The sequence below is a fragment of the Zonotrichia albicollis genome, chromosome 16 (assembly GCF_047830755.1).
Source record: "Zonotrichia albicollis isolate bZonAlb1 chromosome 16, bZonAlb1.hap1, whole genome shotgun sequence".
NCBI classification, from domain to species: domain Eukaryota; kingdom Metazoa; phylum Chordata; class Aves; order Passeriformes; family Passerellidae; genus Zonotrichia; species Zonotrichia albicollis.
The window spans coordinates 15250498-15275743 of NC_133834.1; the positions used below are offsets into that span (position 1 = coordinate 15250498).

Below are 25246 nucleotides of genomic sequence, written 5' to 3' on the forward strand. Positions count from 1 at the left end.
CCCCCATTCCAAGCACCACACAGAGCTTTCCTGGCCAGCCCCACTCCAGGAGATGCCACCTCAGTAACTTTGCCCCCGTGAGATGGCCCTGATGCCCCAGGGTGTTGAGTGTGTTTGGGGCAGGATGGTTGGGAAGCCCTGGGAATGCCCCATCCCATCCCTGCCCTGCCTGGCAGCACGGGGGGCATGGCTGGGCAGGGATAAATATTCAGTGCTGGAGAGCTGCAGGGGGACAGCAGCACCAGGCAGAAGCTGCAGCCCCTCACCTGCTCCGAGCAAGGCAGGAGAGTGATCAAGGTGAAGGCACCTTCACATCTCCCCGGCCTTGAACAGAGATGAAAGGGGCACTGGGAGCCAGGGATAACAAAAGGAGAGCCGGGAAAGTTCAGGTCAGGCAGGGATTTCTGGCTGGTGGGTTTTCCACTGAGAAATTCTCCCTGTCTCTTTCATGGTGATGAAGATCCTTTTAATTTTTTTTTTTCTTCCCCCTTTCTCCTCTCCTTCTTCTTTTCCTCTTTCGCCAGGCGGATAGCTGGGAGCCGCGGAGCATGTGATGCATCTTCCATATAGGGGCAGGAGCAAAGCAAGACCAACTGATGGACGCCCTAGGGCCAGACTTGCAGACAATATATAACCTAGTGCATGATCTAAAACGCTTCCCACTTCCACAGAGCGAACATCAGGCAGAGCGGAGCGGCGGCGAGGCAGAGGAGCCCTGCGTGCAGGTGAGTGCCCCTCGCCTCCTTCTCCCCGAGGGCTCCCAGGGAGGGGGAACGTGCGAGGGACCTGCTCCGTGCAGGCAGCTGGGATGGGGCAGTTATTGCTGCTGTCAGCCGGGATTTTTAAAGCGTTTTTGGTGCCAGCGGAGTTCAGGACAGTGGTGGAGAGTGATGGAATCTGGCAGAGCCCAGCCTCAGCTCTGTCGCTGCAAACACGGGCACCATGAGTGGGAGAGCATCCCGGGCCAGCCGACGTTCCTTTACTCGCACTAATTGCTGTGGGGTCCGCGCCTGCTCCTGCCCGGCTGCTCTCCGGCATCTCCAGCCCATCCCCGGCCCATCCCGCTGGGGTCCCTTTGCCTCTGACAAAGCAGCAAAAGAAACCATCAAACAACTTTAAAAAGCACTTTTGCTCAGCCCGCCGCCTCCAGCGCTTGCCTGGCTGCCCTCACCTTCCTGCGCTGGAATTTCCTTTGCAAGGGAAGCTGTTCCCAGCTGGGACTGAGGGGGACGCGGGCTGGACCGAAGTGTGCGGGGTTTGTGCGGGGTTTGTGCGGGTCTGGGGGTTTGTGCAGCCCAGCCCGGCTGCTGCGGCATCCCCGCTCCACACACGGCCCCACGGAGGGGAGCAGGCTCTGTGCCGGGGATAGTTCGTGTCCTGCTCAATGATGGAAAATCATCCTAGCAACAGCTCCGGGCTCGGCGGGGCCTCCCGAGCTCAGGGCAGAGAGGGGTTTGTGTGCTTTGGGGTTTCGGCTGCGCCTGCTGGGGATGTGTGGGTTCAGCAGCCCTGGCTGTGTTTGGGGCTGCGGAACCTCCAGGAATTGCCGGTCTTGGACAAGCCCTGGCAGTCCCAGGCTAAAGGGATCTGTAATTGTAACGGGGATAAAGATGGACAAAATAATTAAAATTAATGTTTCGGTGCATTTGGGCTTTTACACCCCCAGCAAGTGCAATGATAGAACTGCTCTGTGGGTGAAGGCTGAGGATGTTCCCTTGCTCTGTGCCTCAGTTTCCCCCTCTCTGTGTGCCTGGCTCAGCCCTCGATGCAGTGCCCCAGTACACGTAGGAAGGGTCAGCCCAGGGGAGCATCAGAGCTCAGCACCGGGTGTAATTAACATTGCGTTCAGATAAGGGCACTCAGAGAACCTGCAGCGGTCAGAGGCACCTCGGTGAGCGGAGCTGCGGCTGCCACGGGCAGGAGGGGACGGCGGTGTCCCCAGCACCCGGGCTGGGGCGGGAGGGGACGGCGGTGTCCCCAGCACCCGGGCTGGGGCTGGAGGGGACGGCTGTGTCCCCAGCACCCAGGCTGGGGCTGGGCTCACCTCTACAGCACTCTGCACCCTGCTGAGGGCACCGGGGCCGCGGGCACGGCTGGAGATGCCCATCCTGAAGGCATTCAGGTGTGATTGCCTGAGTGTTGGGTTATGGACCCAGGGGCCGAGATGTGCTGGGGGCTGGCAGGGAGCCGAGGGTCTGCGCCAGGCTGGGGTTGGTGACTCGGGCCAAGCTCTCCCTCTGCTCCCTCTGAGCTTTACCTGCGTGAGGGTTGGAAATCCGAGGGCTCACAGTATCTCAGAATGGCCGGGATCAGGCAGCACAGGGCCTTGGGTCTTGGGGAGTCCCCTGCCTTTGCCTGGGACCACAGCGGATGAGAGGACACCTCTTCCCCACGGCTCCACATCTTTGAAAATCATTCCTGGTAGCAAATGTTCTCAGATTTCTGTACTGAAATGAGGACAGCTCAGCCCCTCTCCAACGTTTTTGAGCCCCCTTGGTTGTGTTCACACCCCAAAATCCCAGCTGTGAGCAGGGCACCGAGCTGCTCCCCCCAGGTGCACAGGAACCGAGCATGGCAGGAACTGAGCAAAATCTCAGCTAAATCAGGCCAAGCTGGAACTTCTGGGTGCCACATCCTGGTGCCACTGGAAAAGCAGGAGGTCACCAATGCCACATTCTAGTGACCAGCCAGAGGGAGAAGCGAAGATGTCAGGGATTTTTCCCCGCCATGGGATAATATAATCCCTTTCTCCCGCCGCTTTTCTCCTCTCTGTTTTCCTCCTCTCCCACCCTTCCCAAATCTCACATTTGGGACAAATTTCAGGGCACTTTCAGCCAAGGTGATGCCTAAAATCAGCCCTTCTGGTTCTCCCAGGCTCCAGACTGGTTTTGGCTAGCAGTGCTGGGTTTGGTGGAGGAGACAGCAATAGCACAAAGCGTCCACTCCAGCGCCATTTCTTGATGTTCCCATCTCGATAAGCACCATCTGGAGAAGGTTTTACCCCTGCAGTGCCTTACCCTGATACAGGGGTTGTACCCTGGGTTTCTCAGAGACACAGCTACGAGGGCACTGACTGTGGGAAGCACCAGCCCTGTTAGGAGCACCAGCTCTGCCGGGGCCAGACACAGCACAGCTCCTAAAGCTGAGAGTAGGACTTGTGTCCCTGATCTCCTGCCAGCATCAGCCCTTGCTGGATCTGGAGATGCCCCAGCTTGCTCCTCTTGGTCTGGGAGATGGGCTGGGTTGCCCATCTTCGTGCTTGGTTGCCTGCCTTGGAGCCCACCCTCAAACGTGCCCCTGTTTGCATCAGGCTCAGGATTTTTATTATTTGCAATTATTATAATTATTTCTGATTAGTACAGAAGGTGTGTGACGGGCAGGAGGGTTGATGGGCACAGAGAGCAGAGCTGTTGCTGTTGCTCAGATCCTCCTTATGGTTCTGTGGAGCTTGGGAGGAGAATCCCTTGGATCTGGGAGAAAAGGCCCCATTTGTGACATGCTGTGCGGTGAGGAGAGAGCTGTGAGCTGGATGGAGGAGCCACACACAGCGCAGGGATTGGATCCGATCACTCTGCGGGATCCAGGGCGGTTTCCTGAATCCCAAACCCGGGGTAGGCACCGAGCCTGGCACTGGCACTGCTGGAAAGGGCTGGCAGAGGCATCTGATCACTGCAGCGCGGGATCCAGGGTGGTTCCCTGGGCACAACATCAGGGGCCCCATCCCAAAGGCAGGGCGGGCACAGAGCCTGGCACTGCGAGCTCCAGGAAGGGCTGGCAGAGGCAGGGGCTGGCACAGCTGCGTGGCTTTCAGAGACGCTTGATCGATAGCTCCTTCCTCCCACTCCCCCCGCTCCCCCAATCCCCACATGCATTTTTCATGCTAACCCCTCCTGGGCAAAGACTGTCTGTGTAGGAAAAGAAACAGAAAAAAAACCACAAAACACAACAAACCGCAACCAAAATCTACGTTTGTTTCTCTGCTCCCTGGAGATTGTTGTAGTTTAAGGGCCAATCTATAGATTCAGGGCTGGGAATATCTTTGCTCCATGAACAAAGAGGGATGAAAAACCTCCCCAGGGCTTTTCTTAACCTTCTTCAGGTTGGCCCAGAGCTGGAAAAGGCTCTGTACTGTGAGGGGTGCAACTCTGCCTGGGCAAACTGGGGAGGCTGGGAAGGGGAGCTGGGCTGCTCTGCAGCTCCTCCTGGGTTCACAGCCCTCCCTGGACGTGCTGGGGTGCTGTGAGCACTAACAGGGTCCCTCTCTGGGGTACAAAGGGTCTGCAGGGCTCCTTGTGCAGCTGAAAGCCAACCCACGCACGCAGAGCTGGGTCCGGGGTGATCCCAGGCCACAGCGGCTGGGAAGGCTGGTGGATCCCTGGGCTCATCCTGCCTGACCCACAGGAAGAGCTCAGATGAAGCTTTGGGTATGTCTCAGAGTTAGGAAAAACCTGCACGGTTAGAGCAAAGGGCAGTTTTCAGGGTGAATCCCCTTTTTCAATCTCCTGTTGTCAGTGAGGGGTGTTCCCTTTTTGCTCCCCACTTTTGGGTGGCAGCAGTAAAACCGGGGGGCATCGCACAGCCCACGTTTCCGCAGTGCTGGAATGCTCCCGTTCCCATCTGTGCAGGGCAGCTGAGAGCTGTCCGTGTGTCTGTGCTGAAGGACCGACCCTGGGCGGGGTTCCTGGGGTCCCTCCGACCCTCCACCCTCCCGCTGCACCCCTGGCACCCCGCTCCAGGCACAGCACTGACCGGGCAGCCCTGGCACCCCGCTCCAGGCACGGCACAGACCGTACACCCCTGGCACCCCGCTCCAGGCATGGCACCGACTGTGCAGCCCTGGCACCCCACTCCAGGCACAGCACTGACCGGGCAGCCCTGGCACCCCGATCCAGGCATGGCACCGACCGCTGCACCCCTGGCACCCTGCTCCAGGCACGGCACAGACCGGGCACCCCTGGCACCCCGCTCCAGGCACAGCACTGACCGGGCACCCCTGGCACCCCGATCCAGGCATGGCACCGACCGCTGCACCCCTGGCACCCTGCTCCAGGCATGGCACAGACCATACACCCCTGGCACCCCACTCCAGGCACAGCACTGACCGGGCAGCCCTGGCACCCCGCTCCAGGCATGGCACCGACCGCTGCACCCCTGGCACCCTGCTCCAGGCACGGCACAGACCGGGCACCCCTGGCACCCCGATCCAGGCACGGCACCGACCGTGCAGCCCCGGTGCCTCGGGAGGTGCCAGTGCCGGTGCCAGCCGGGGCCAGACCCACTTCCTCCGGCTTTGGGGCGCGGTGATTGCTGCAGCACCCCCAAATTCCCATTATTCCCCATGAAGCCGATGGCACACGGCCCCCCCCGCCCTGCAGCGGTCTCTCTGGTCCCTGCAGAGCCCGGGCGGCGTGGGCAGGCACAGAGCATCCTGCCCGTAGCGCTGCCACCGCCCCCGGGACCCGGCACCGAGACGGCGTGTCCGGGGTGCAGAGCACGGCAGCGCTTGCCGGCTCACGGCGAAAGGGCACGGCCAGAAATAGAAGGGGGAGGAGGACGCCGTGACCTTTCCAGCAGCCGGTGACGAATAAAACTTTCCGGCTACCTGTAGCAAGGCGCAGGGCAGGCTCCGTTATCGGCTCATCAAAGGACGACGTCCCTTGGGAGCAGGACAGGCGGGGACCCCGGGCTGAGCCTGCCGGTGCCGGGCTCCAGCGGCTCCAGCGGCTCCAGCGGCTCCAGCGGCTCCGGGACTCCAGACATGCGGGGGGCTCCGGCCGGGGACGGGAGCTCTCAGGATGCTCCTGGAGCTGAGCAGGGAGGGAGGAGAGGATGGTGGCTGCCACCAGGGCAGACACATCTCTTTGCCAACAGGCTCCCGGGGTCCTTTGGCTGCTCCCCTTGGGACACCCTTGGACAGGAGGGGACGGGATGTCCCCATGCTCAGCCGCGTGCTCAGTGCAAGGGGGTCCGGATTCAGGACACCCCCAGAGAACCCCCCCGGGATCCACCTCTGTGTCCCTGCACCAGACGCAGCAGGAGCAGGGGTTGCAGCCAGTCGGCGAGGCCGGGGTGCGCACTGTCCCCACTAAAGGGCTCAGGAATGTCCCCCAAACCCCTCGGCAGCAGATCCCGGGAGGAACCTGCGGGGGGCTGCTCCCATCCCCTCCTGTTCCCCGCTCCGGGATGCAGCGGCATCCACCCGGCCCGAGCTGCCCCAGCCCCGCCGTGCCCTGCTCGCTGACCCGGGCGGGGGTGGCAGCCGCCCCTCGCAGATGGCGCGGGCAGCCAGCACAGGTGGCCCTGAGCCACGGCAGATTGGGCCCGGCTGCCTGCGGAGAGCCCGGCGAGGGCTGTGTCCCTGCCACGCTGCGGGGACAGAGCACAGCCAGGGGCCCCTCGTGAACAGGGGGTGCAGAGCCGGGGGGGTCCCCAGTGCTGTGCCCAGTGCTGGATCTGACAGCAGAGCCCTGTGAAATAATCAACCGAGGACATGGAGCTGGTGGGCCAGTATGAGGGGGACACAGGGTGTCCTCTATTGTCCCCAAAGAGATGAGCTGGCCCAGAGCATCAGGAGGTTTTGGAAGGGTCCAGTGTTAAGGAATTGCATTAAACCATGCCGTGCAGGGACAGCCCAATGCAGATATCTGGACTGCGTCTAACTTCTTGTGAGGAGATTCTTGGGATACAGCTTCCCACAGTCCTTCCAACCAGGGGAACACCCTGCTGGGTGCCAGCCACTCCAACTGGATGGTCTGGGACTCAATTCTAGGAGAAAAAGACCTGCAAGGGGACAAGGGATGCACCCAAGCTCTGAATCACCCCCACATGGGGCTTCTGTTTCTCTCCATGGGTGATGGTGCTCAGCCCACACAGGGCATTAGGGTACAGTGATGGTATCCAGGGTGGGCACAAGGTGAGGATGATGGTGAGACTGTCCCAGCTCCAGAGGACCCATCTCGTGGCATAGAGGGGGATCTTGAGCCGGAGATGTAGTGCGGGAGATGTCAGGGCAAGGGTGGTGGCAGGAGCAGGTAAATCATTAATTCCGGAGAAAACCAGGCTGGCATCGTGCCCATCACTCGTCGATAAGAAAAGTTGATGTTGGAAGGGGAATTTTTACATGTAACCTTCCCCTCCCTTCTCTGCCTCCCCTCCGGGGGCAGAGGGCTGGAGCAAGGAGCCAGCCCGGAGCCACGCACGCACCCAGCCCCAAACCAGCCTCTTGCCGAGCACGTTCTCTTCCAGCCCAGCTGGTTTTGCTTCCAGCCTGCTCCGTCTGTGCACATTAAAGCTTTTTCTAGGTCTGAACTGCTTTTGGCAAGCCAGGCTCCTGTTGGTCCCCACCACCCTCCCCGTGGCTGCTCCCCCCGATCCGCTCCCCGTCTGCTCCCGCTCCCCCTCCCCGGTCGAAGCCCTGCCAGGGACACGGCAAATCAGCGCGAAGCCTGCGGGGCAAATCGGTACAAATGAGACCAAGCAAGAGGGTGGGGAGGGACGGCGGGGGCGATGACTCCTGGGCTGGAGCTTCTGTTGCCGAGTTTGATGTTTCCTGCAAACAAGCCTGTAAATGCTCAGGAGTGGCTCCGGACATCAGCCGCCCCCCGCCTCGGCGGGGTTTGGGGACGCTGTGTCCCGCACGGGGGGAACAGCCCTCGGCCCGCTCCCACAGCCTCCCCGCAGCCCCCCGGCCCCGAGCAGGGACCCCGCCGGGACGGGGGCCGAGCTGTAAGTGCTGACATTTCAATCTGTTTTGGGGAGGGATGGGATGGGCGGAGGGTGGACCGTGCTGGAGGCAGCAGAGGGACTCGCTGCGGATTTGGGCAGGGAACAAAACCCACTAAAGACCTGGAGCGGAAAACAACCCCCTGTTAAAAGCTGCCTGCTCCTGCCAGTTATGCACTGTCCCAAATACATTTCTGGGCATCTGGCGGTGCCCAGGGGAGCGCTGTGCCACGGCACAGGCGGGAGCAGGAGCCGGTGCCCGGGATGTGCAAACCGCTGGGAGCAGGGAGCCGAGTGCTCCCAAGTGATGCTCTCTGATCCCGCTCCTCGCTCTCTTTGCAAGCCGTGTAACTCCTGATTATTAAAGGCACTCGGCACCGGGGAGGTCATATGGGGCCTTTCTGCTTGGGTTGCTCTCCTAATGACACGTCCGACTGCCTTCACCGGGGATCTGCTCACGCGAGTCCCTGACAATAGAAACTTTGTGGAGGATTTTGGATGCTTTCCCCGTGACCGTGTGGTGATTCAGAGGTCTGACTGGTTTCCCCACCGGAAAATGAAAGGATACATTGGGAAAAGGGAACCAGCCTGCGAGGGCAGAGAGGGCAGGTTAATTTTAACAAATTTACCTCTCCACGTTTGGGGAATAATCAAAAAGATCAATGGTTTTCTGCAGGTTTGGAGATGTGATGCGTGTTTGCAATTGTGAAAAAATACAAACCAGGGGAAGGGGGAAATTTAACAGTGAGACAGTATTATAGTTGTTATCCATATTTTTCTTCCCTCTGAATCCTTCTTAAAGGAAGTGAAAACTAAACTGAGCTGTTGTTGAATTGCCAGAGGAGGTGAGTTACTGAGATGCTTAATGGTGTCAACTAGGAATATACTTCCTCACGCCAGGGAATGCGTGTTTGTAGGGATTTTGGCAATTAAATCAAAAGGTCACATAACAAGGAATAGTCCACAGCAGTCAGGGGCTTCTTGAAAAAAGGTAAGGAAATGAGGTCAGTGAGGCCCAGCTGTGCATCAGGGTGGTGGCAAACCCTGGGAGAAGTTTCTGGTGTCCACTGGATGCTGCTGCCCTGCTCTCACTCCTCCTCCTTGACGAGGATTTGGGTTCCCCTCCATGAAGATCTGGGACAGGAGGTTGTGGATGTGTCACCCCTCACTCCCTTAGGTCTTCTCACTCTTTCCCGGAGATTCCAAGGAATTTTAGAGCGCTGCCCCACCCAGGGGCAGAGAGGGAGGGTGGATGAAGGGAAGGGGGGATGAAGACAGACCCCTTCCTGCCCAGGCATCCGGGGATGTCACAGCGGCTGCTCCCGGCAGTGTGCGGCACCAGGACCCGCAGGAATGCGGCTGCACGGCCATTCCACCTCGTCCTGCGGCACAGCGCAGCCTAACGAGCTGAATTCCCGCTTCCTGCACCGCTAATAACATCCCTGCCTCCTCCCGGTGGCTTTGCCTCGGGCCCTTCTTACTCCTCCTGGTCATCCCTCGGCCAGTGCAGACCTCGCTGGGCAATTTGGTGGCCGAGTGCCACCTGCCCTCTTGGCGTCTCTGCCTCCAGTCACAGCAGCGCCCTCGGCTCCTGTCCCCACCCTGCAGCCACGGTGTGGGGCCAGGGGCTGAGCAGCTCATCCCAGCCCATTTTTGGGGTGCAATGCAGCTGGAAACACAGGGAGGATCCCAGCAGGCAGCACCACCCTTAATTGCATTAAGAGCCCAACCAAACACCAAGTACCCAGCAGAAAGTAGAGAGGTGCCTGCTGCCCACAGTACTGCAGGGGGTCCTGCCCAAGAATAAATAGGTATATAAGAATAAAAATAAATACGAAGAAAAACATGTTTGGGAGAGAAATCTGCCTGCAGAGAGGCTGCAAAGAGGTGTGTTGTGCTCAGGGTGTGACGTGGTGCCTGGTGTGCTCTGTGTCCCTTCAGAGCAGCCTCGTCCCTCCTCTCTGCTGGGAGCTGTAACCCCCAGGAGCAGTCTGAGCTCCTCTCCTGAAGGGTTTTTGGGTGTCCCTGTGTGCTGGCCCTGTGCCAGGGTGTCCCATCCCTGTGAGAAGGTTTCTGCCTGGCAGAGCTCCTCCACATTCCCTGCAGTCCATCCCAACAAGCTTTTCTTCTCTGCAATTTCCCTGCTGCTCCCAAGCTCTCCCAGCCAGCATTGAACCATTTCCCCTTTAGATTTTTATTTAGCAGGTGGAATTGTTTGTGCTCTCTTAAGGATGGGAAGGGAGAAGCAGGGGATGTTACTGTTTTGAAAGTGATTTTGCAGTGGACTGGATTTCATGGATGTGGTCACAAAACTGCCCATGGCACATCAAGCCCCTCTTTCCCAGTTTATTTTATTGGCTTTAACCTTAAACATAAAAAGTTTTTCGCAGGTGGAAGTTCCTTGGTGACTGGTTGGACCTTGCCATGATTTAAATGCCTCCATCCCAAAATAGGTGGCTGGAGGAGCAGGGATAAGCCCATGTCCTCCTGGGAGGGGCCCCAGCATTGCAACCCCCCTTTCCTAGGATTGAAATCACAGCCCCATCCTGGCCATGCTTTGGCTACAGAGAGACCTGTCCTGTGAGCCAGGGGAGGGAGGATCTTTGGGGATTTCCCTGGGAGAACACCCCAGCCAAGAAAACAAAGGGGTGTGCACACGAGCCAGGTGTTCTCCCTGTGACCTGTGGTCCCCTTTCCTGCCCTCCCCTGTCCCCTGAGCTGGCAGGAGAGTCCATCAAGGGAGGCAGTGACTGAGTGTGTGCTGGCAGTCAGGTCTGTGCTGAGAATGTACTGAGCAAAGTTCTTTGGCTGCCTGGGGTGATCCCAAACGAGGGCTGGGTGCTGCCACCAGCAATGCTCTGCTTTGCAAGCTCCTGGGGACACTGACCCAAGCAAGACAGCCCCGGGAGGGCCAGCTGTGGGCACTGCTAGCTCCATCCCAGTCTCTGCTGAGACGTGCAGGGCTCCATGCAGGGACAGTGGCCCCTGGCCCTGCCGCACACAGGGCTCAGACCCATCAGGGAGCACCCAGAGTGAACCAGACATCATCTTGCTCTCTGGGACAGCTGTGAGCCCTCCTTGAAGTCCTTTCCATCTTCAAGGATGGTAAGAAGGTGCCAGGGTGAATTTACTGTGTGCAAATCTTTCCAGAGCAGCACAACTGCCCACTGTGAGGAGAGGACTGGCTGCCTAAACAGGGGAGGGAGAGAAAGGGATCCTGTTTAGGTGACCTTAGCATGGCCCCTCTCCTGTAATGTCCTCATGGCCAAACTGGAAATGCAAAGACAAGGTGGGTCAAAAACTGGCTGAACTGCTGGGCTCAATGGGCTGTGCCAGCTCCCAGCTGGAGAAAGGGAAGGGTAAAATCCTGCATTTGGGATGCAGCAGCCCCCTGCAGCAGGGCATGTCCTGGCAAATGAGCTAAAAAGCAGCTTTGCAGGAAAGGAGCCACATCCAAGACATGAGCAGGGCCAGGACCTTGGCTGCCAGGAGCTGGACCAAGAGAGGAGAGGATGGGAAATGCTCTAAAGATAGCAGGAAGAATGGGGATAGGGAAGGGTGAGGGAAATGCCTGGGATGTCCTTGTGTGAAGCTCCTCTCCTGCAGCAAAGGATAAGTGAGGACACAGCAATGGGCACAGCCAGGAGCAGGAGAGGGCTGGGCTGCAAGGCAGGAGGGGGCAGCCAGAGCAGGGGTGAAGGCTCCCTGTTCCTGTCCCCAGAGGATATGGGGTAAATCTGAACTGCAAGAAGGTGCATCTGGGAGATGGAGAGTGATTTGGTGGAGCAGGACACCTGAGCAGCAAACACAAGAACAGCAGGAGGGAGAGAGCAAGGCTGTATCAATATGGGAATCTTTGCCACCTTTGGAGTGTCTTAGGAGACACAAAAAGAGCTGGGCTCTGCCAGGCCAGGAGAAGCAAAGTGGAGGGCATTTATGGAATGTGAACTGCCCAAGGATAAATGTAAAGTGGATGAAAACATTTCTAGTAGGAGGAACTGGGCTGTAGAAGTTTGGGGAGCTTCAGGGAGCCTTCAATTTGGTCAAGGGGTGACTAAATGCACCTCAGTGTATGACAGAGCCCATTGCTTTGCAGGGGAGGTGGCAGAGGAGGGGGAATCTTGTCCACACCCAGACTGGGGATCTGTGCTGGTGTGGGCAGAGAGCTGATCTAACCTCTGTGTCCACACTGAGGACACTCAGGTGGTTTGGTCTGTGGTGGACAGGAGCAGTGGATTTTGGTAATCAGGTCAGAGTTGAGCCCCACATTGCTGTCTTGGACTGCTGCTGGTGTGCCACAGCACACAGAGGGGACAGGTGCCAGTGACCAGAAAGGGCTTCTGGAGATCCCCAGAGGCTGCAAGGGAACCTCCCCGTGCAGGTGTCACAGGCAGTGGGAGCCTCCTCCAGCAGGAGAAGGAGAAACTTGTAAGTGGGGAAAGGAATTTCAGAGGTCATAGAAACTGGAAAGAGCTGTGGAATTTTATCTGGAAACAGGAATGCCCTGCACATTACAGGCATGACACAGACTTTAGCACAAAGGATGGCTGGACCTACATTCCCCTTCCAGCTGCACACACTTCTTAAGCCCCCCAAGTTCTCTCCAGCTGGCAATCATCTCCCCATGCTCACCATGCCAGCCTGGGCACCACCTCCCCTGCACATCCCTGCATGCCAACCCCACTGCTGATCCTCCTGGGTTGCACAGACACTTTCCCCTCTATCCAGCTGCACGTTTTCATTCGGACATTGATGATGTCTTCACAAGTTTGGAGATCATTTTGCCATTGAGCTGCTGACTCCATGGCCGGGAGCCTGTGGTCTCCTGAGGCTCCATTAGCAGCTAGAGTGGAGGTGGAGGAAGATGTAGGAAGCTCCCAGAGTGGGGCTGAGGCAGAAGCTTTGCGAGTGGCTGATATAATGTGGAGAGACAGTCTGATATCTCCTCACCAGGACCTGCCTCTTCTCCCCGAAGGGCTCGCAGCAGGAAAGGCTGTGGGAGGAAAGCCCTTTGTGGTGAGGGACCCTCAGGTCTCTGGAGAGTAGCCTGGAGGCTGTGACGGCCTGATCTCATCTCTCAGGGAGCCTGTGAGTTGTGCTGTGAGTGTCACAGGCAGACGATGATGACTCCAGCCCATTGTCACTTGGTTGAATGCTTTTCACGGGGTGTTGGGGTTGCCATAGGGAGCCTTCAGGCCAACTTTTTGTGGGTGGAGGCTGGAGGAGAGGTCAGAGACATAGCAACACTTCTTGAGGAAGTGCACAAATGGGAGAAGATTTGACACAAAATGAGGGAAAGCTTTACATGTGGAGGTGCTGTGACTATGGGGAGTATGTTCATCATCTGGCTGAAGGACAGCCCAAGGACAGGCAGGAGATGCCAGACAATCTGCACATCCAAAGGCAGCAATGCTCACAAAGATGGGCCCATGTCTGGGCTGGGGTTTGGGTCTCACCAAAATCCACCTGTGAGGAGAGCTAAGCTTCCCCAACCAGAAATTCCAGATCCCTCCAAATGCTGGAAACCAAAAGGCTGGGAATCCAAATGCTGTCAGATTTGTAGACCATGACTCTGACTTTGTCTTGCCCCTGGGGTGTGAAGCACATGATTTGGTGAGCCCACATATGGAGACACAGCAGTGGTGATGAAGAACCCCCTGAGCAGCACAGCCACACTGAGCTGTGGATGTGGACCATATCCTCTGGCCCTGGACACGAAGATTGGTGGGTGGGCAGACATGGAAAGATTGACTGGAGGAGACAGGGAACCCCAGCTCTTCTGAAGACGAGCTTTTGGGAAGAGAAGGGATTTTGGTGCAATAATGGAGATCAAGCCGGAGGAAGGCACAGCTCGAGAGGGAATAGTTGCAAAGCTGCTGATGTAGGGAGCCAGAGGCAGAGGTGGTGGGATGGCCTCAGCCCTCACAGAGCGGCTGTGCAGGGTGAGGCTGGGGAGGGCAGAGCTCCCAGCCCCACCAGCCAAGCTTCTCTCCTCTTGCCGAGTGCCTGCTGCTTTGCCGTGGCCAATTGCCTTCATCCCAGCTCCGATAAACGCTTAAAAGCTCAAATCACACCACTCCAGGCTATGAAAAGGAAAAGGGACCCGATAGCCGCTAATAGCTGAGCAGCCCCTGCGGCAAAAGCGTGCAGTGTAGGGAAAATGGTTTGCATTGATCAGCGGCTCCCGGCCCAGCCTCTCCCCGTCCGCTGCCCGGCTGCTCCAGCCCCGGCGCTGCGGAAAACGGGATCAAACCCCACGGGAATCCCCAGAAAGGCAGAGCCCAGATAACGGCAGGAGCAGGAAGGTTTGTGGGGTTGGTGTGAGATCCCACCAAATGGCTGTGCTTCTGCTCCACACTGTCCTGTGCTGGCACAGTCACCAGGGCAATGCATCCCTGACAAACAGCAATGCCAGGGCCACGCAGACTGGAGTGATGCTGAGCCTTGGGAAATGAGTGGCCTGGACAGCCTGGAAGGAAGCTGTGGTTGGTCCTGCGGTTGGTGCTGGGTGTGCAGGGCACCACCAGTGAAATCCCCCCTGTGGAGGGTAGAAGCTGCTTGCAGGAGACCACAGGAATCCTCAGCTGTAGGATGAGGTGCAAGGCAGGAGGTTCATCACTACAATACTGACTGGAGAAGAACTTCAGTGCCTTTCCTGAGCCCATTCCTCCATGCCATGTCCTACAGCCATCTGGGAAAGGTTGAGGGTAGCCAATTTCCATGGGAGCGTTGCAGCTCCCTGGCAGCCTCCCAGTCAGCACTGAAGCACTTGGAGGTCAGCAGCAAAGAAAGGACATCAGTTTGAGAGATGGGGTCTTTGTTCCAGTCAGAAAAACTCTTGGGAGTCTGCAAAAGCAGATCAGGGCAAGTTCCCATGCCCACCTAGGGGTGGAGAGGGTTTGTATTGGTGCAGGAAGCCCACTGCACTGAGCCCCTTCCTGCAAGTGGCTGCCACACACCAGAAGGCTCAGGGCAGGGGATGGCTTCTGGAAGGGTTTGGCCCTGTGTCCAGCTTCAGTCTGGAAAGGAGATGGTGAAGCAGGGCTGTGGTGGTGAGCCATGTGTCTGGAGGGTGGACAGGGACCATGGTTGCTGCTTCTACCAGTTAAAGTATTGGGGGGCATCAAATGAGACTTGTGGGGACAAGCTGAGGATGGAGCTCTGGGCGGTGTGCCAATAACTCCCTGCTGCAGCATGGGGATGGGGCTACACATGCTTCAGGAGCTAAATGTTTCCACAGCTTCCAGAGAAGCTCCTGCAGATTCAGAGTGGGGCTGTGCATTCTCTGTGCTTTGTCCAGTGGCAGCAGGTCTGCTGGGATGGTTGATGGGTTAGGAAAACTGGAGCAGTACCATAGATGCTTGGCCTACATGCTGGAAATCAAGTTTTGGCTGCTATTTGAGATGTGAGCTGGGTGGACAACTGAGGTGCTGTGGCTCAGCTGCCCCAGTGGCTGTGTGCCCTTTGTGCATCCCTGTCCCTGGAGACCAGGCTGGCATTTTTTAAATACTGGAGCACCAGGGACTGCAGATCTCTTTCGTGGGCATCTCTCTCTTCTTCCTTCCCTTTGTCTCCCCTTCTCTTTCTCCTCCCCTCGCCTCCCTCCATCGGAGCGTGCCCCTCTCCCCTCGGCGGTCCCGGGGAGGAGAGCGGGGATGCTGCAATTCCCAGGCACAGGTGCGCGGTGCTGCCCCCAGGCACGGCCCCCGCCGCCGCAGCTGACAGCCCACTGGAAATAATGTGTTGTGGCAGAGAGAGACTCAGCAGACCACGAAGATCTGCTGGTGCGGGAACTGCTCAGCAACCAGGAGCCACAACGCCTGTCTGCCGGCTCCGCGGGGCCTGAGCCGGCTCTGGGGATGCCGGAGCCCGCCTGCCTCACACGCAGGTCATCTCCCCACTCTCTGCATTCTTCCTTTTTGCTCTTTCCCCTTTTCCTCTCTTGCTGCTCCTCTCCACAGCGTTAAGGATGTGGAAGCAGCCGAGCTGCCTGTCCCTTCATGGGACATCTCTCTGCCATCCTCTGCACCACCGGGCACAGGAGGGGAACAAGCGGCTCTTGCAGCAGCCTTGGAGGAGGAGGATCAGGTGTGCAGGAATGGAACAACCAGTTCCAGTCTTCCAGCAAAGATTTAATCTGCCTCTGGCACATAAACAGCAAATGTTTGTTCAACTGACCTGCAAACAGGCGACGTGCATCGCAGTGGGGCCGAGGCGCCCAGCTCCCCGCTCCGCCACTCTTGGTTTCTCACCCTCTAGCAGGGTGACAAGGGGCAGGGCACCAGGGACAGGCAGGTCCGGGATGCTCAGGGCACTCCAGGCTCAGTGGCTGGAGCCAGGGAGTGATGCTCGGAGGGGCCCATCCTGCCCAGCTGCTGCTGCATCCCCTCTGCTCCCGCGGGCAGCGCAGCGTGTGTGCAGCTCTCACAGCTCACAGGCGTGACGCACACACAGCGTGGCTGAGGGCTGAAGGACAGGCGTGTCCCCGCGGGCACTGGGGAGTGCTGAGGTGAACCTGCAGGCAGGAGGCCCCAAGCTCTGCCCGCACATCCCACTGTGATGGGAGAAACCAGCCTGGGCTGCTGCAGGTCAGGGCTGCACCCCCAGGGCTCCCCCTCACATCCCAGGGGATGTGGGTTCGTTACAAGGGGACGTTTTTGCCTGTTTTCTGCATGAGCAGGTCTTGGTGGCAGGGTCAAGCACCAGCTCAGCCCATGTCGTGGGCATGGAGGGATTGTCCCTCAGCCCTGCCTGCAGCTCAGCCTGCCACTGGGAAGGCCACACTGTGGATCATTCCTTGTCCCCATGGCAGGTGGGATATACTCCCTTGTTTGATGTCAAACCTCAGAAAGAAATTGGAAAGAGTTCTATGCAGGTAATTCTATCACACAAATATGCTCCCAGGGGAAGGAGATGCCCCCAGGTGCCCCTGGTGAGGAGAGTGGGTACCAGAATATGGGAGCATCCTTCAGCCCAGCACAGCCACTGCCTGGTCATGGGGCTGGTGGCACTGTGCCCCCAGGACTGTCCCCCCCAGGGCCACTGGTATTGCAGGCTGCAGCCAGAGCATCCCTGTGTACCTGGAGCAGATGATTAGGGAGAAAAGCACAGGGCCATGGGGCTGCAGGGCAAGAGGCCAGACTCAAGGTGTGGGCTCACCAAGGGGAGCAGCAGCAATTCCATCCAGCCATGGGAGGTGAGCACTACCATGGGGCCATGTGGCAATCCATCCTCCAGTGTGGTGCTGCTGCAGGACTCCTTCCCTGCCCATCCCACTCTGATCCCAGCCCCTTGGCCCTGCTGTGCTGATCCCCCTGCCCTGGGAGCTGCAATGGTTCCCCCAGCCCCACAGGGAAGCCCCAGACTGTGTGCAGAAGGATGTGGGTTATTGCTAGGCACACTCCAGGCTGCTGGGGAGCAGGGCCTGTTGTAGGGGCTGTCAGGTTCTTGAGCCACTGCTGGGGCCTGGCCCCAGGCAACTCCCAGTCCCAGCTGCCCAAAGTTCCAGAGACACATGCTGTTTCCCTTCCCATCCTCCCAATCTTGTCTCCTTCTTCCCAGAAGCCAGGGAGCAGATTTTTTCCCCAAGTGGCTCCAGCTGCCACATTGGTGCCAATCTGGAGCTGCTTCTGGCCTTTTCCTTTCTGGGTGCTGCATTCCCACACCAGCCTGGCTGCAGGGTCTCTGGGGCAGAGCTCTATCCTGGGACCAGGTACATGGGGGAAGGGTTTGGCCCCTGAGAAATGAGCCCCAGACACACAGAATGAGCCCTCAAATTCACTGCTCTCCCCAGGAGAAGCAGGCAAGTCTCTCCAGAGCAAAGCAGTATATGGAGGGGTGACACAGGCATTTGCATCAGGGTTGGGTGCCCTGTGACTGCTTGGTCATCTGTGATGGAGCCCAATTTCCTGACTGGTGTCTCTGCAGTCTGACTCCTCTGTGAGATGAGGAGTGGGGGAGCTGTGCCTCCTGCCCACCTCAGAGCTGGTATCGGCCAGGTTGTGGGACAGGCATGACACTGCTGTCCGCAGGGAGGTTGTGGTGGGAAGCACAGAGGGGGCTGCCCAGTGTCAGTGTCCTGTAAGGGATATTGGCTGGATATTTTGATCTTGGCACCACCTGGAAGTGGGGGGATGTAGTTTAGCCTGGATTGGTTTTCCAGGACAGATTATCCCTGTTCTGTCACAGGACAGTGTCAGTCCCATGGGGCTAGAGAGGCTGCACTGCTTTTCCAGCAGTAACACCAGGTTTCAGGCAGGCAGTCTGCAGCCTCTCCCATCCAGTCCATCAGTCCCACTGCCCTTTTTGCTCGTGGATCACATGTTCACATGCTGGGCAGCAGGTATCAAATTTAGCCCAGCTCTGCAGCAGTTTTGGTGCCAGAGCTTTGGAACGCCTTGGTAGGCTCTGGCACTGCCGTAGCTCAGGAGGCAGCAAAGCCAAATGAGTCCATGACCAGCATGGTATTGGGGCTGTGACTCTTTTCTCTTTTATCCCCTGCCCTCAGCAGGGAAATGGTCCCTGAGCTGAGCTGGGACTGCCCCAGAGAGGCTGTGGCTGGCCAGGCAGGTCACCTGGGCACCTCAATGTCAGTTTGAGGTGGTTTAGCTCCAACGCCTTTAATAGTGTTTGTTTTCCTTTTCCTCTGGGGTGGTTTCAGAGAAGAGAGTTGATGATGGGATCAGTATATACAGGCATACCTGCAGGGTTTGGGCAAAAATTCCATCAAAAATTCCATCCAGCCTGGATTTAAATCTCAAACCTGGAGCTCCATACTGAGCTCCCAGAAGCTCCACTATCTGGGGCTCCCCTGTCTGGGGCCAGGAGGTGCCCACAGAGCAGAGCCATCTCCCTGCGAGCTGCAGGCACAGCTCACCACCTCCATGCTGTCCCCCTTCCAGGGCACATTGTGTTTCCCAGAGAGGCGTGGGAAGATTCACCTGCTGTGCCCCTCCATTCCCACCAGGAGCCATCTCCAGGCAGCCTCCACCATGTCCAAGGACGACGGGGGCTGCAAGCTGACCTCGGTCTACAAGCACAAGGAGAGGAAGCCGAAGAAGCCTCACTACATTCCGAGGCCATGGGGCAAACCCTACAATTACAAATGCTTCCAGTGTCCCTTCACCTGCATGGAGAAGTCCCACCTGTACAACCACATGAAGTACAGCCTGTGCAAGAACTCCCTGTCCCTCCTCATCGAGTCTGACTGGCCCTACAAAAAGGGCAACCTGCTGCACCCGGAGCTGCGGCTGCTGCACACGGAGAGCTCCCGGCTGCGGGGCCGGCGGGACGAGCAGGACACCTGTGACCCCACGGCCACCCCGGGAGCCTCCGCCCGGGCCAGGCAGGTCCCCAGCAGGGATGGCCACGAGGAGAAGCCGATGGCAGGGGTGGAGATCCTGCCTGCTGAAGGGGCTGCTGAGGAAGGGGGCCAGTTCCAGGAGGAGGAGGAGGATGTTGCTGGCCTGCTGAGGGAGATGGATGCGGGGGAGAAGAAAGAGAGAAACGAAGAGCCAGGTTGCCAAGGTGACCCAGCTGAACCAGAAGTGAACACTTTGGTCTTCGGCTTCAAGAACAAGAGGGACAACAAGCCTTGCAAGGAGGTGGAGCCCGACTTCATCATCACAGATGTCTTCTCTCTCAAGAACCATGTCATGAAGAGCAGGGAAATGGCCTCCCCTGACCTAGATGCAAAGCCAAAGCATTGCAAAGTGCCAAAGAAATGCCTGGCCAGTGGTGGGATCTTGATGGAGCAGTGGAAGCTGGTGGCAAACGGGCAAAGGAGGAACACACCTGAGGTCTCCCCATCTTGTACCGACAGCAACATTATCCCGTGCTACCCCCCTCCAGCCTACAGTGACTACCATGAACCTCAGGGCCTGAACCTCTCACTGCTGGGTATTAACTACCCTTTGAACCCCAGTCTCTTCTCCTACCTGAGCCCCACCATGGCCAACAGCACGACAACACACCCTCACCTGGCTCAGCTGCCCTTCCTGGCCTCCACAGCCCAGCTGATGCACCCCCATGCCTCTCACTTCCAGCCTCTGCAGAGCCCCGAGCGCTCAGCCTTCCTGCCCCGCTTCTACTACCCCCTGCTCTTCGAGCACACCTTCGGCTCCACCGAGAGCAAGATGTCCTCCAGCAAGGCAGACCCCCAGCAGCTGGTGAGCTCGGTCATGCCCACACCACCTCAATCCAAACCTTCCAGTGAGCCAAACAAACCTGGGCTGCTGAAAGTTCCCGTGCTGAAGACAAGCTTTCCTTGGGCCAAAGGTGTCCGGGAGGAGCCAGGCTCTGAGCTCAGCCACTCTGCCATGGTGGGGCAGGAAGAAGAAGAGAAATGGCTGTCCCAGGAGAAGGAGGGCAACCCAGCTTTGGGCCTCAGCAACCTACGCAAGAAGTCAGCCACTGACATCTACCAAACCATGGTGGGGATAAAGGATGGGGCTTTCACTCACAGCAGTGTCAGGAAGACAGAGTTGCCAGTGATGACCTGTCTGGAGACCAGCAGCCCTCCAAGAAACCCACTGAAGAGGAAGTTCCCTGCCAATGGGCTGGATTTGATAGGACCTGAAAGGATGATGCCTGGGAAGCTCAGCTACCAGAGCAGGTAAGGTGCCTGAGATCTCTCTGCCTCCTCCTCACTTCAGGTTGTTCTTGTTTATCCCCATATCCTCTTTTTTCTCTGTTCCCCCCTCTAATCCATGGGCTGAGCACTATTCAGGCTGGTGGTCCACACCAGTGCCCACCCAAGCAGAGCTCCCTGCCCTCCAGGGCCTCAAAACTCCCAAGTGCAGCCAAGCACCTGAGCTGTGTCACACTTGCTGTCCCTCGCCTTCCCCTGATCTATATGGAGCCAGAGGTGATGTGGTGTCTGTGTGGGGAGGATGTGTGCTCCCCAGGAACCAGGAAAGCACCTCTTGTGTCCCCAAATATCCCAGGTTTGCTGGGGCAATCATTGCCTATTTTTAAACATACACATTTGCATTCCTTTGATTCACCTTCTGGTTTCAAAGCCCAGAAGGAGGGTCACGTTCCCAAACATTTCCTTTTACCTGGGGCTAGAAATGTGCACAGCTCCTTTAAACAGAATTTCAGTTCCTCCCCTGGTTGTGCAAGTCCAGCTGTGGCTCCAAGAAAAATGTCACAGTAAACCCATAGCTCTGACACCCAGAGGAGCTTTCTGTGGAGAAGATCTCTGGTTTTCTATCTCCACGTGCCCTTTCCATGCCCTCAGGCTGGCTGGACAGATTCCCTGCAATTGGGCCTTCAGGACTGTGGGACAGCCATTTCCATCAACATTCTCCAGTGCTCCAAGAAGAGGGGGAATCCAGGCTGGGCTAGCTGAGGTGGGATCAGCACCATCTCCCCAGGCTGGCCTCTCCCTTTGTCAGTGCCATGAAATATGAAATTGTGTGTGTCAGGATCCACCTTCCTCTCGGAGAGCAGCACCAGGAGCAGGTGCACCAGGGCTCTGCCTGCTCTGACCAAAGCCCTTCCTGGAAGGCTCCCACACTGGCAGCAGCCAGTGGAGGAAACCTGGCTAATATGGCAATGCTGGCCCTGGACATAAGTGTGAGGATTTTCCTGTCTTTTCCCCTACTGATTGTATCCACTTCTTCTCTGCAGTGGTCCAAGGGCCAACCCTGGCCACATCCCCAAGGCCCTGGACCACTGGTACTCAGATGTCCTCACAGGCCAGCATGAGGAACCAGAGAGGAGCAATGACACTGAAGTCCTTCCCCCTGTGGGTGCTGCCCTGGACCATGGCCTCTGCAAGCAGAGCCAACCCCAAGAGACTTCTGCCATGACAGGCCCTGAGGCCACAACCGTGCTTATTGGGGACCTGTCCAAAACCTTGGAGGAGTACCAAGAGGTGGAGAAGAAACTGTCTGATCTGGCAAAGGAGGACACCCCTGGGCAAAAAGAGTTGAGGGACCAGCTGGTCAAAATCCGAAGAGAGCTCTACCACATCCACCAGGCACTGGAGAAAGCCACTAAACCCCATGAGGGACCGCTGGACCTGTCGGTGAAGAGATCCTCTGAAGGTCTGGAGAAGGTCCAGCAGGCCAAGAAGGAGCCCTGCAACGTGAGTCTGGCAAGTGAGAAGCTTCACGGCAAAGACCAAGGGCCCCTCAGCAAACGTCCGGCCCCCGGGGAGGCTGGAGATGGAGAGGGGCTGCCCAACTGCCTCCTGGAGGCCGAGAACAAAACCATCGACCTGCTGATCAAGATGAGCCGCTCCGAGAGCCTGCGGGCGGCCTCCTCCGAGGCCCCTCTGGGCGCTGTGATCAAGGCCGAGGTCCTGCCCCTCACGGTGCCCCTGGAGCTGCGCCACGTCATGGAGCCCTACTACAGCCGGCCCACCAAGTGCGAGGCAGACTCCAGCGTCCTGCTCTGCTCTGATGGCAGGTCCAGCAGCACGCAGGGCCCGCAGCTCCCAGCCGGCGTCGAGGATGGGCCCCTGGGCTGCCGGGCCATGCAGCGCTCCCTGTCCTGCGGCCTCCCCGCCGACACCGACGCCGTGTGTGTCCACAGCCCTCTGCATGCTGACCCCTAAGCTCACCTTGCTCCAAAGCTCCTGGATCTCACTGACCACCTCATGCTTCACTTCCCAGTGTCCCACCTCTCCACTCCTCCTCTTCGTCGGGGATGAAAGCTCCACCATTGCCTGGCTGGGACCACGTAGTGTGGGGTTCCAGCGGCTCCCCCGGCTGAATCCACCAGGTGTAAAAACCCAGTCCCTGTGCTCCCCAGTGTGTCACGGACAGTGCTGCTGGGCTCTGCATGCTCCCAGCCTCAGCACCCCAGTCCTGGAACTCCCTCAGAAAGGGGCAGGCATCAAGAGAAAACTGCTAAAAACACTAAGAGAAAACTGCCAAAAGCACCAAGCTTTCATCAAAAGGCTCACCCAGCCCATCAGGGACACTCAGGGACATTTGCCACCCAGTTCCCACAATCTGTAGACAGGGGAGGGACTACAGAGGGCCAAGGGTTGGTCCAGGTTGTGCTCAAACTGACCATGGCTGTCGCCCTGTACAGAGCAAAGACACAGTGGCTTTGTCTCACAGAGGCTGGAGGATCACAACCAGGAACCAGATGGCCGGCTGGATTGCCCCAGAGGCCAAGAGTTTTCTGCACTGTGGAGAACAAGAACATCCTGCTGGTCACAATGACAAGTGCGACACAGGAGCCACCAGCTCCACACCTGGCTCCTGAGCTCTCTCGCCCAGGCCATTTGCCAATGCTGGGCTGTGGGGACTTGTTCCTGTCCACTGACCATCCAGTGTCCTGGTCCTCCTTTTGCCTTCACACAGAAAGGACTTTCCCTCCCTCTCTCCCCAAGCAGACGTGATGCATGTTCCTCCCCAAGGCCCCAGTCCTGCAGAGTTCAGCTCCCAGGAGCTCCTGCCCACTAGTCCTAATCCCTCAAACAGAATTAGGGTGAGAAGGATGCTGCTGTGAACCACAGAGCTCAAGGAACACAAACCCCAAAACAACTGTGAAGGGAGAAACTTGGCCTGTTCCAAGCTGGAACAATGCTGAGCAACCACCTCTGAGCCAGAGCACTGGAGATCCAACCATCCAGCAGGTGCCTGCTGCTTGTGGGATCAGCACTGGCCTTCCCAAAACATTCTCCTTGTGTTCACTGGGGGCTTCTGACTCTGTTGGGCAGACTGGGACCCACTGCAGGGCAGTCACACATCCCTGTCCCCACCACCCTTGTAAGATACATCTGGGCTGGCTCAGGATGCCCTCATGTTTGGGCCAGGAACTCTTGGAGTCCCTCCGTGTACTGCTCTCCTGGAGAAGCAATTCTTCTCCCATTCACACTTTGTGTTCAGGACATGGTGGGGTGTTCTGTTAGCACCCAGGCCCTTCCCCAACTTGGTGGCTTGTTCCTTGAAATGGGAAGTGCTGGGATGGGGGCCAGGAAGGCAGGACAAAGAAGACAGTGGCAAAACCACAAATAAGGGACATACATAGCACATCCCAGGAGCTTTGTACACTCTGGGCCCAAAGAGTGTGGGCCACTGCAGTGGCTGAAGAAGGCAAGGCCCCGTGTGGGACCTGGAATTCCCAGGTGCTTTGATGGACCCAGACAAATGAAGAGTTGGCCCTTCTCACCTGATTGCTCTCTGGACAAAGCTTCCACATCATCAAAGGGGTTTATTTCTCACTGCAAGAATTTGCTTAGGGCACAGGGCCCTTGTGGGGTTATTGGTCTCTTCTCTCTGGAGGAAAGTGTGGGGTGGGGGAAAGGGGGATATTCAGAGAGATGTTCTGCTCTGCAGCGTAGCCCTTTTGAGCCAGCTCCAGATCTTCCTGATGGGCCATGTTCTGCTGCTTCCCAGCATGGCCTTGGTTCCACAAGAGAAGGTGAGAAGACCCCACCAGAACAGATCCCAGAACCTGGGTGGAAGTTCGTCAATCCTAGAGCCCAGGGAGGTGGCATTGCCAGCCTTTCTGGGTGTGCATTGTGCTGTCAGCTCTGGATGCCAGATCACCATCAGCACAGCAGACCCTCCACATCAAGCACCTTGCTCACATTACCCTCCCGCAACAGCCTCCCAGTCTCTCTCCAGCCTCTTCTGCCATCCTGTGCCCGTCTGTCACCCCATGCCCTGCTGTCACCTCCTCTCCCCAGCCCCCTCACTACCCTGGCAGCCCACACCCCCCTGCCAGCACCTCCCTGTTCCCTTATCTCAGGGCTCCCTATTCTCCCTCCTCACCATCTCTTCTTCCATGCCTGGACCTTCACCCCAGTCACAGCAGGAAACCCACAGGCACAGCCAGGAAGTTGGAATCCCATTTCCCCATGACATCCTTCCCTGCCTTTACCTCCTCTGAGGAACATCAAGTCATGTAGGTCTCTCTGCCTACCTGGAAACCACATTTCCTCCCAGTTCCAAGCATCATCCCATATTTTTTAGCAGATCCCCATCTGAACACGGGCACCTTGGAGATCCAGGACACCAGAGGGGTAGCTGAGCTCTGGGACCATCAGTCCTGAGCTTCAGCAGGAGATCCACGTCCAGATCACCAGGCCATGCTGCCTTTCACCCCTTTCTAGTTGAGATGTTGCCTGCACACTGTCACCTCTCTGTCCCCAGATCCTGACTCCATCCTGCTGCCAGAGCTGGGATGCTGCCTTGCTCTGTGGGGCCCATGATGTGAGCTGAGCACCTCCCATGAGTAGAGCAACCCTCCCTGTGTCACTCCATGTGTCCCTCACCTCTGCAGAAAGCTGGGGGGGCAAGTGGAAGCTGGGGGCCGATCACACGCTATTTATTGTTCACAGTTTTACGAATGTACAAAACAAAAACCAAACCATTAAAGGGAAAACCTCCGAGTGGAAGTTGCTGCTGGCTGCTCTGTTCTTTCCTGGGAGTTCTGCCTGCTCTGGCTGGATGCTGCAGCAGTCTCATGTCACAGTTCCTGTCACAGAGCCTCTGTTTTTGAGGTGCCAGGTGAGCCACCAGCAGGATGTGGCCAGATGTTGACACTGGCTGAGTGTGGT

The 25246-nt window shown here is 57.8% G+C and overlaps 1 protein-coding gene across 1 annotated transcript; it reads left to right on the plus strand.

The window, feature by feature from the left end:
• The first annotated feature begins 582 nt into the window (after window positions 1-582).
• PRR35 (proline rich 35) lies at window positions 583-25043 on the plus strand. Its single transcript, XM_005493197.2, has 3 exons — window positions 583-725; window positions 18624-20335; window positions 21355-25043. The coding sequence occupies exons 1-3, from the start codon at window positions 597-599 to the stop codon at window positions 22283-22285; spliced, it is 2772 nt and encodes a 923-aa protein (XP_005493254.2). The 5' UTR covers window positions 583-596; the 3' UTR covers window positions 22286-25043.
• Window positions 25044-25246: the final 203 nt, after the last annotated feature.

What these genes read in the sequence shown, in the direction of transcription:
- PRR35 (XM_005493197.2), top strand. Translation starts at nt 597, where the DNA reads ATGGACGCCCTAGGGCCAGACTTGCAGACAATATATAACCTAGTGCAT. An exon ending in CAGAGGAGCCCTGCGTGCAG is followed by an intron (nt 726 to 18,623) that starts GTGAGTGCCCCT and finishes TCCCCCTTCCAG; the next exon opens with GGCACATTGTGTTTCCCAGA. An exon ending in AAGCTCAGCTACCAGAGCAG is followed by an intron (nt 20,336 to 21,354) that starts GTAAGGTGCCTG and finishes TCTTCTCTGCAG; the next exon opens with TGGTCCAAGGGCCAACCCTG.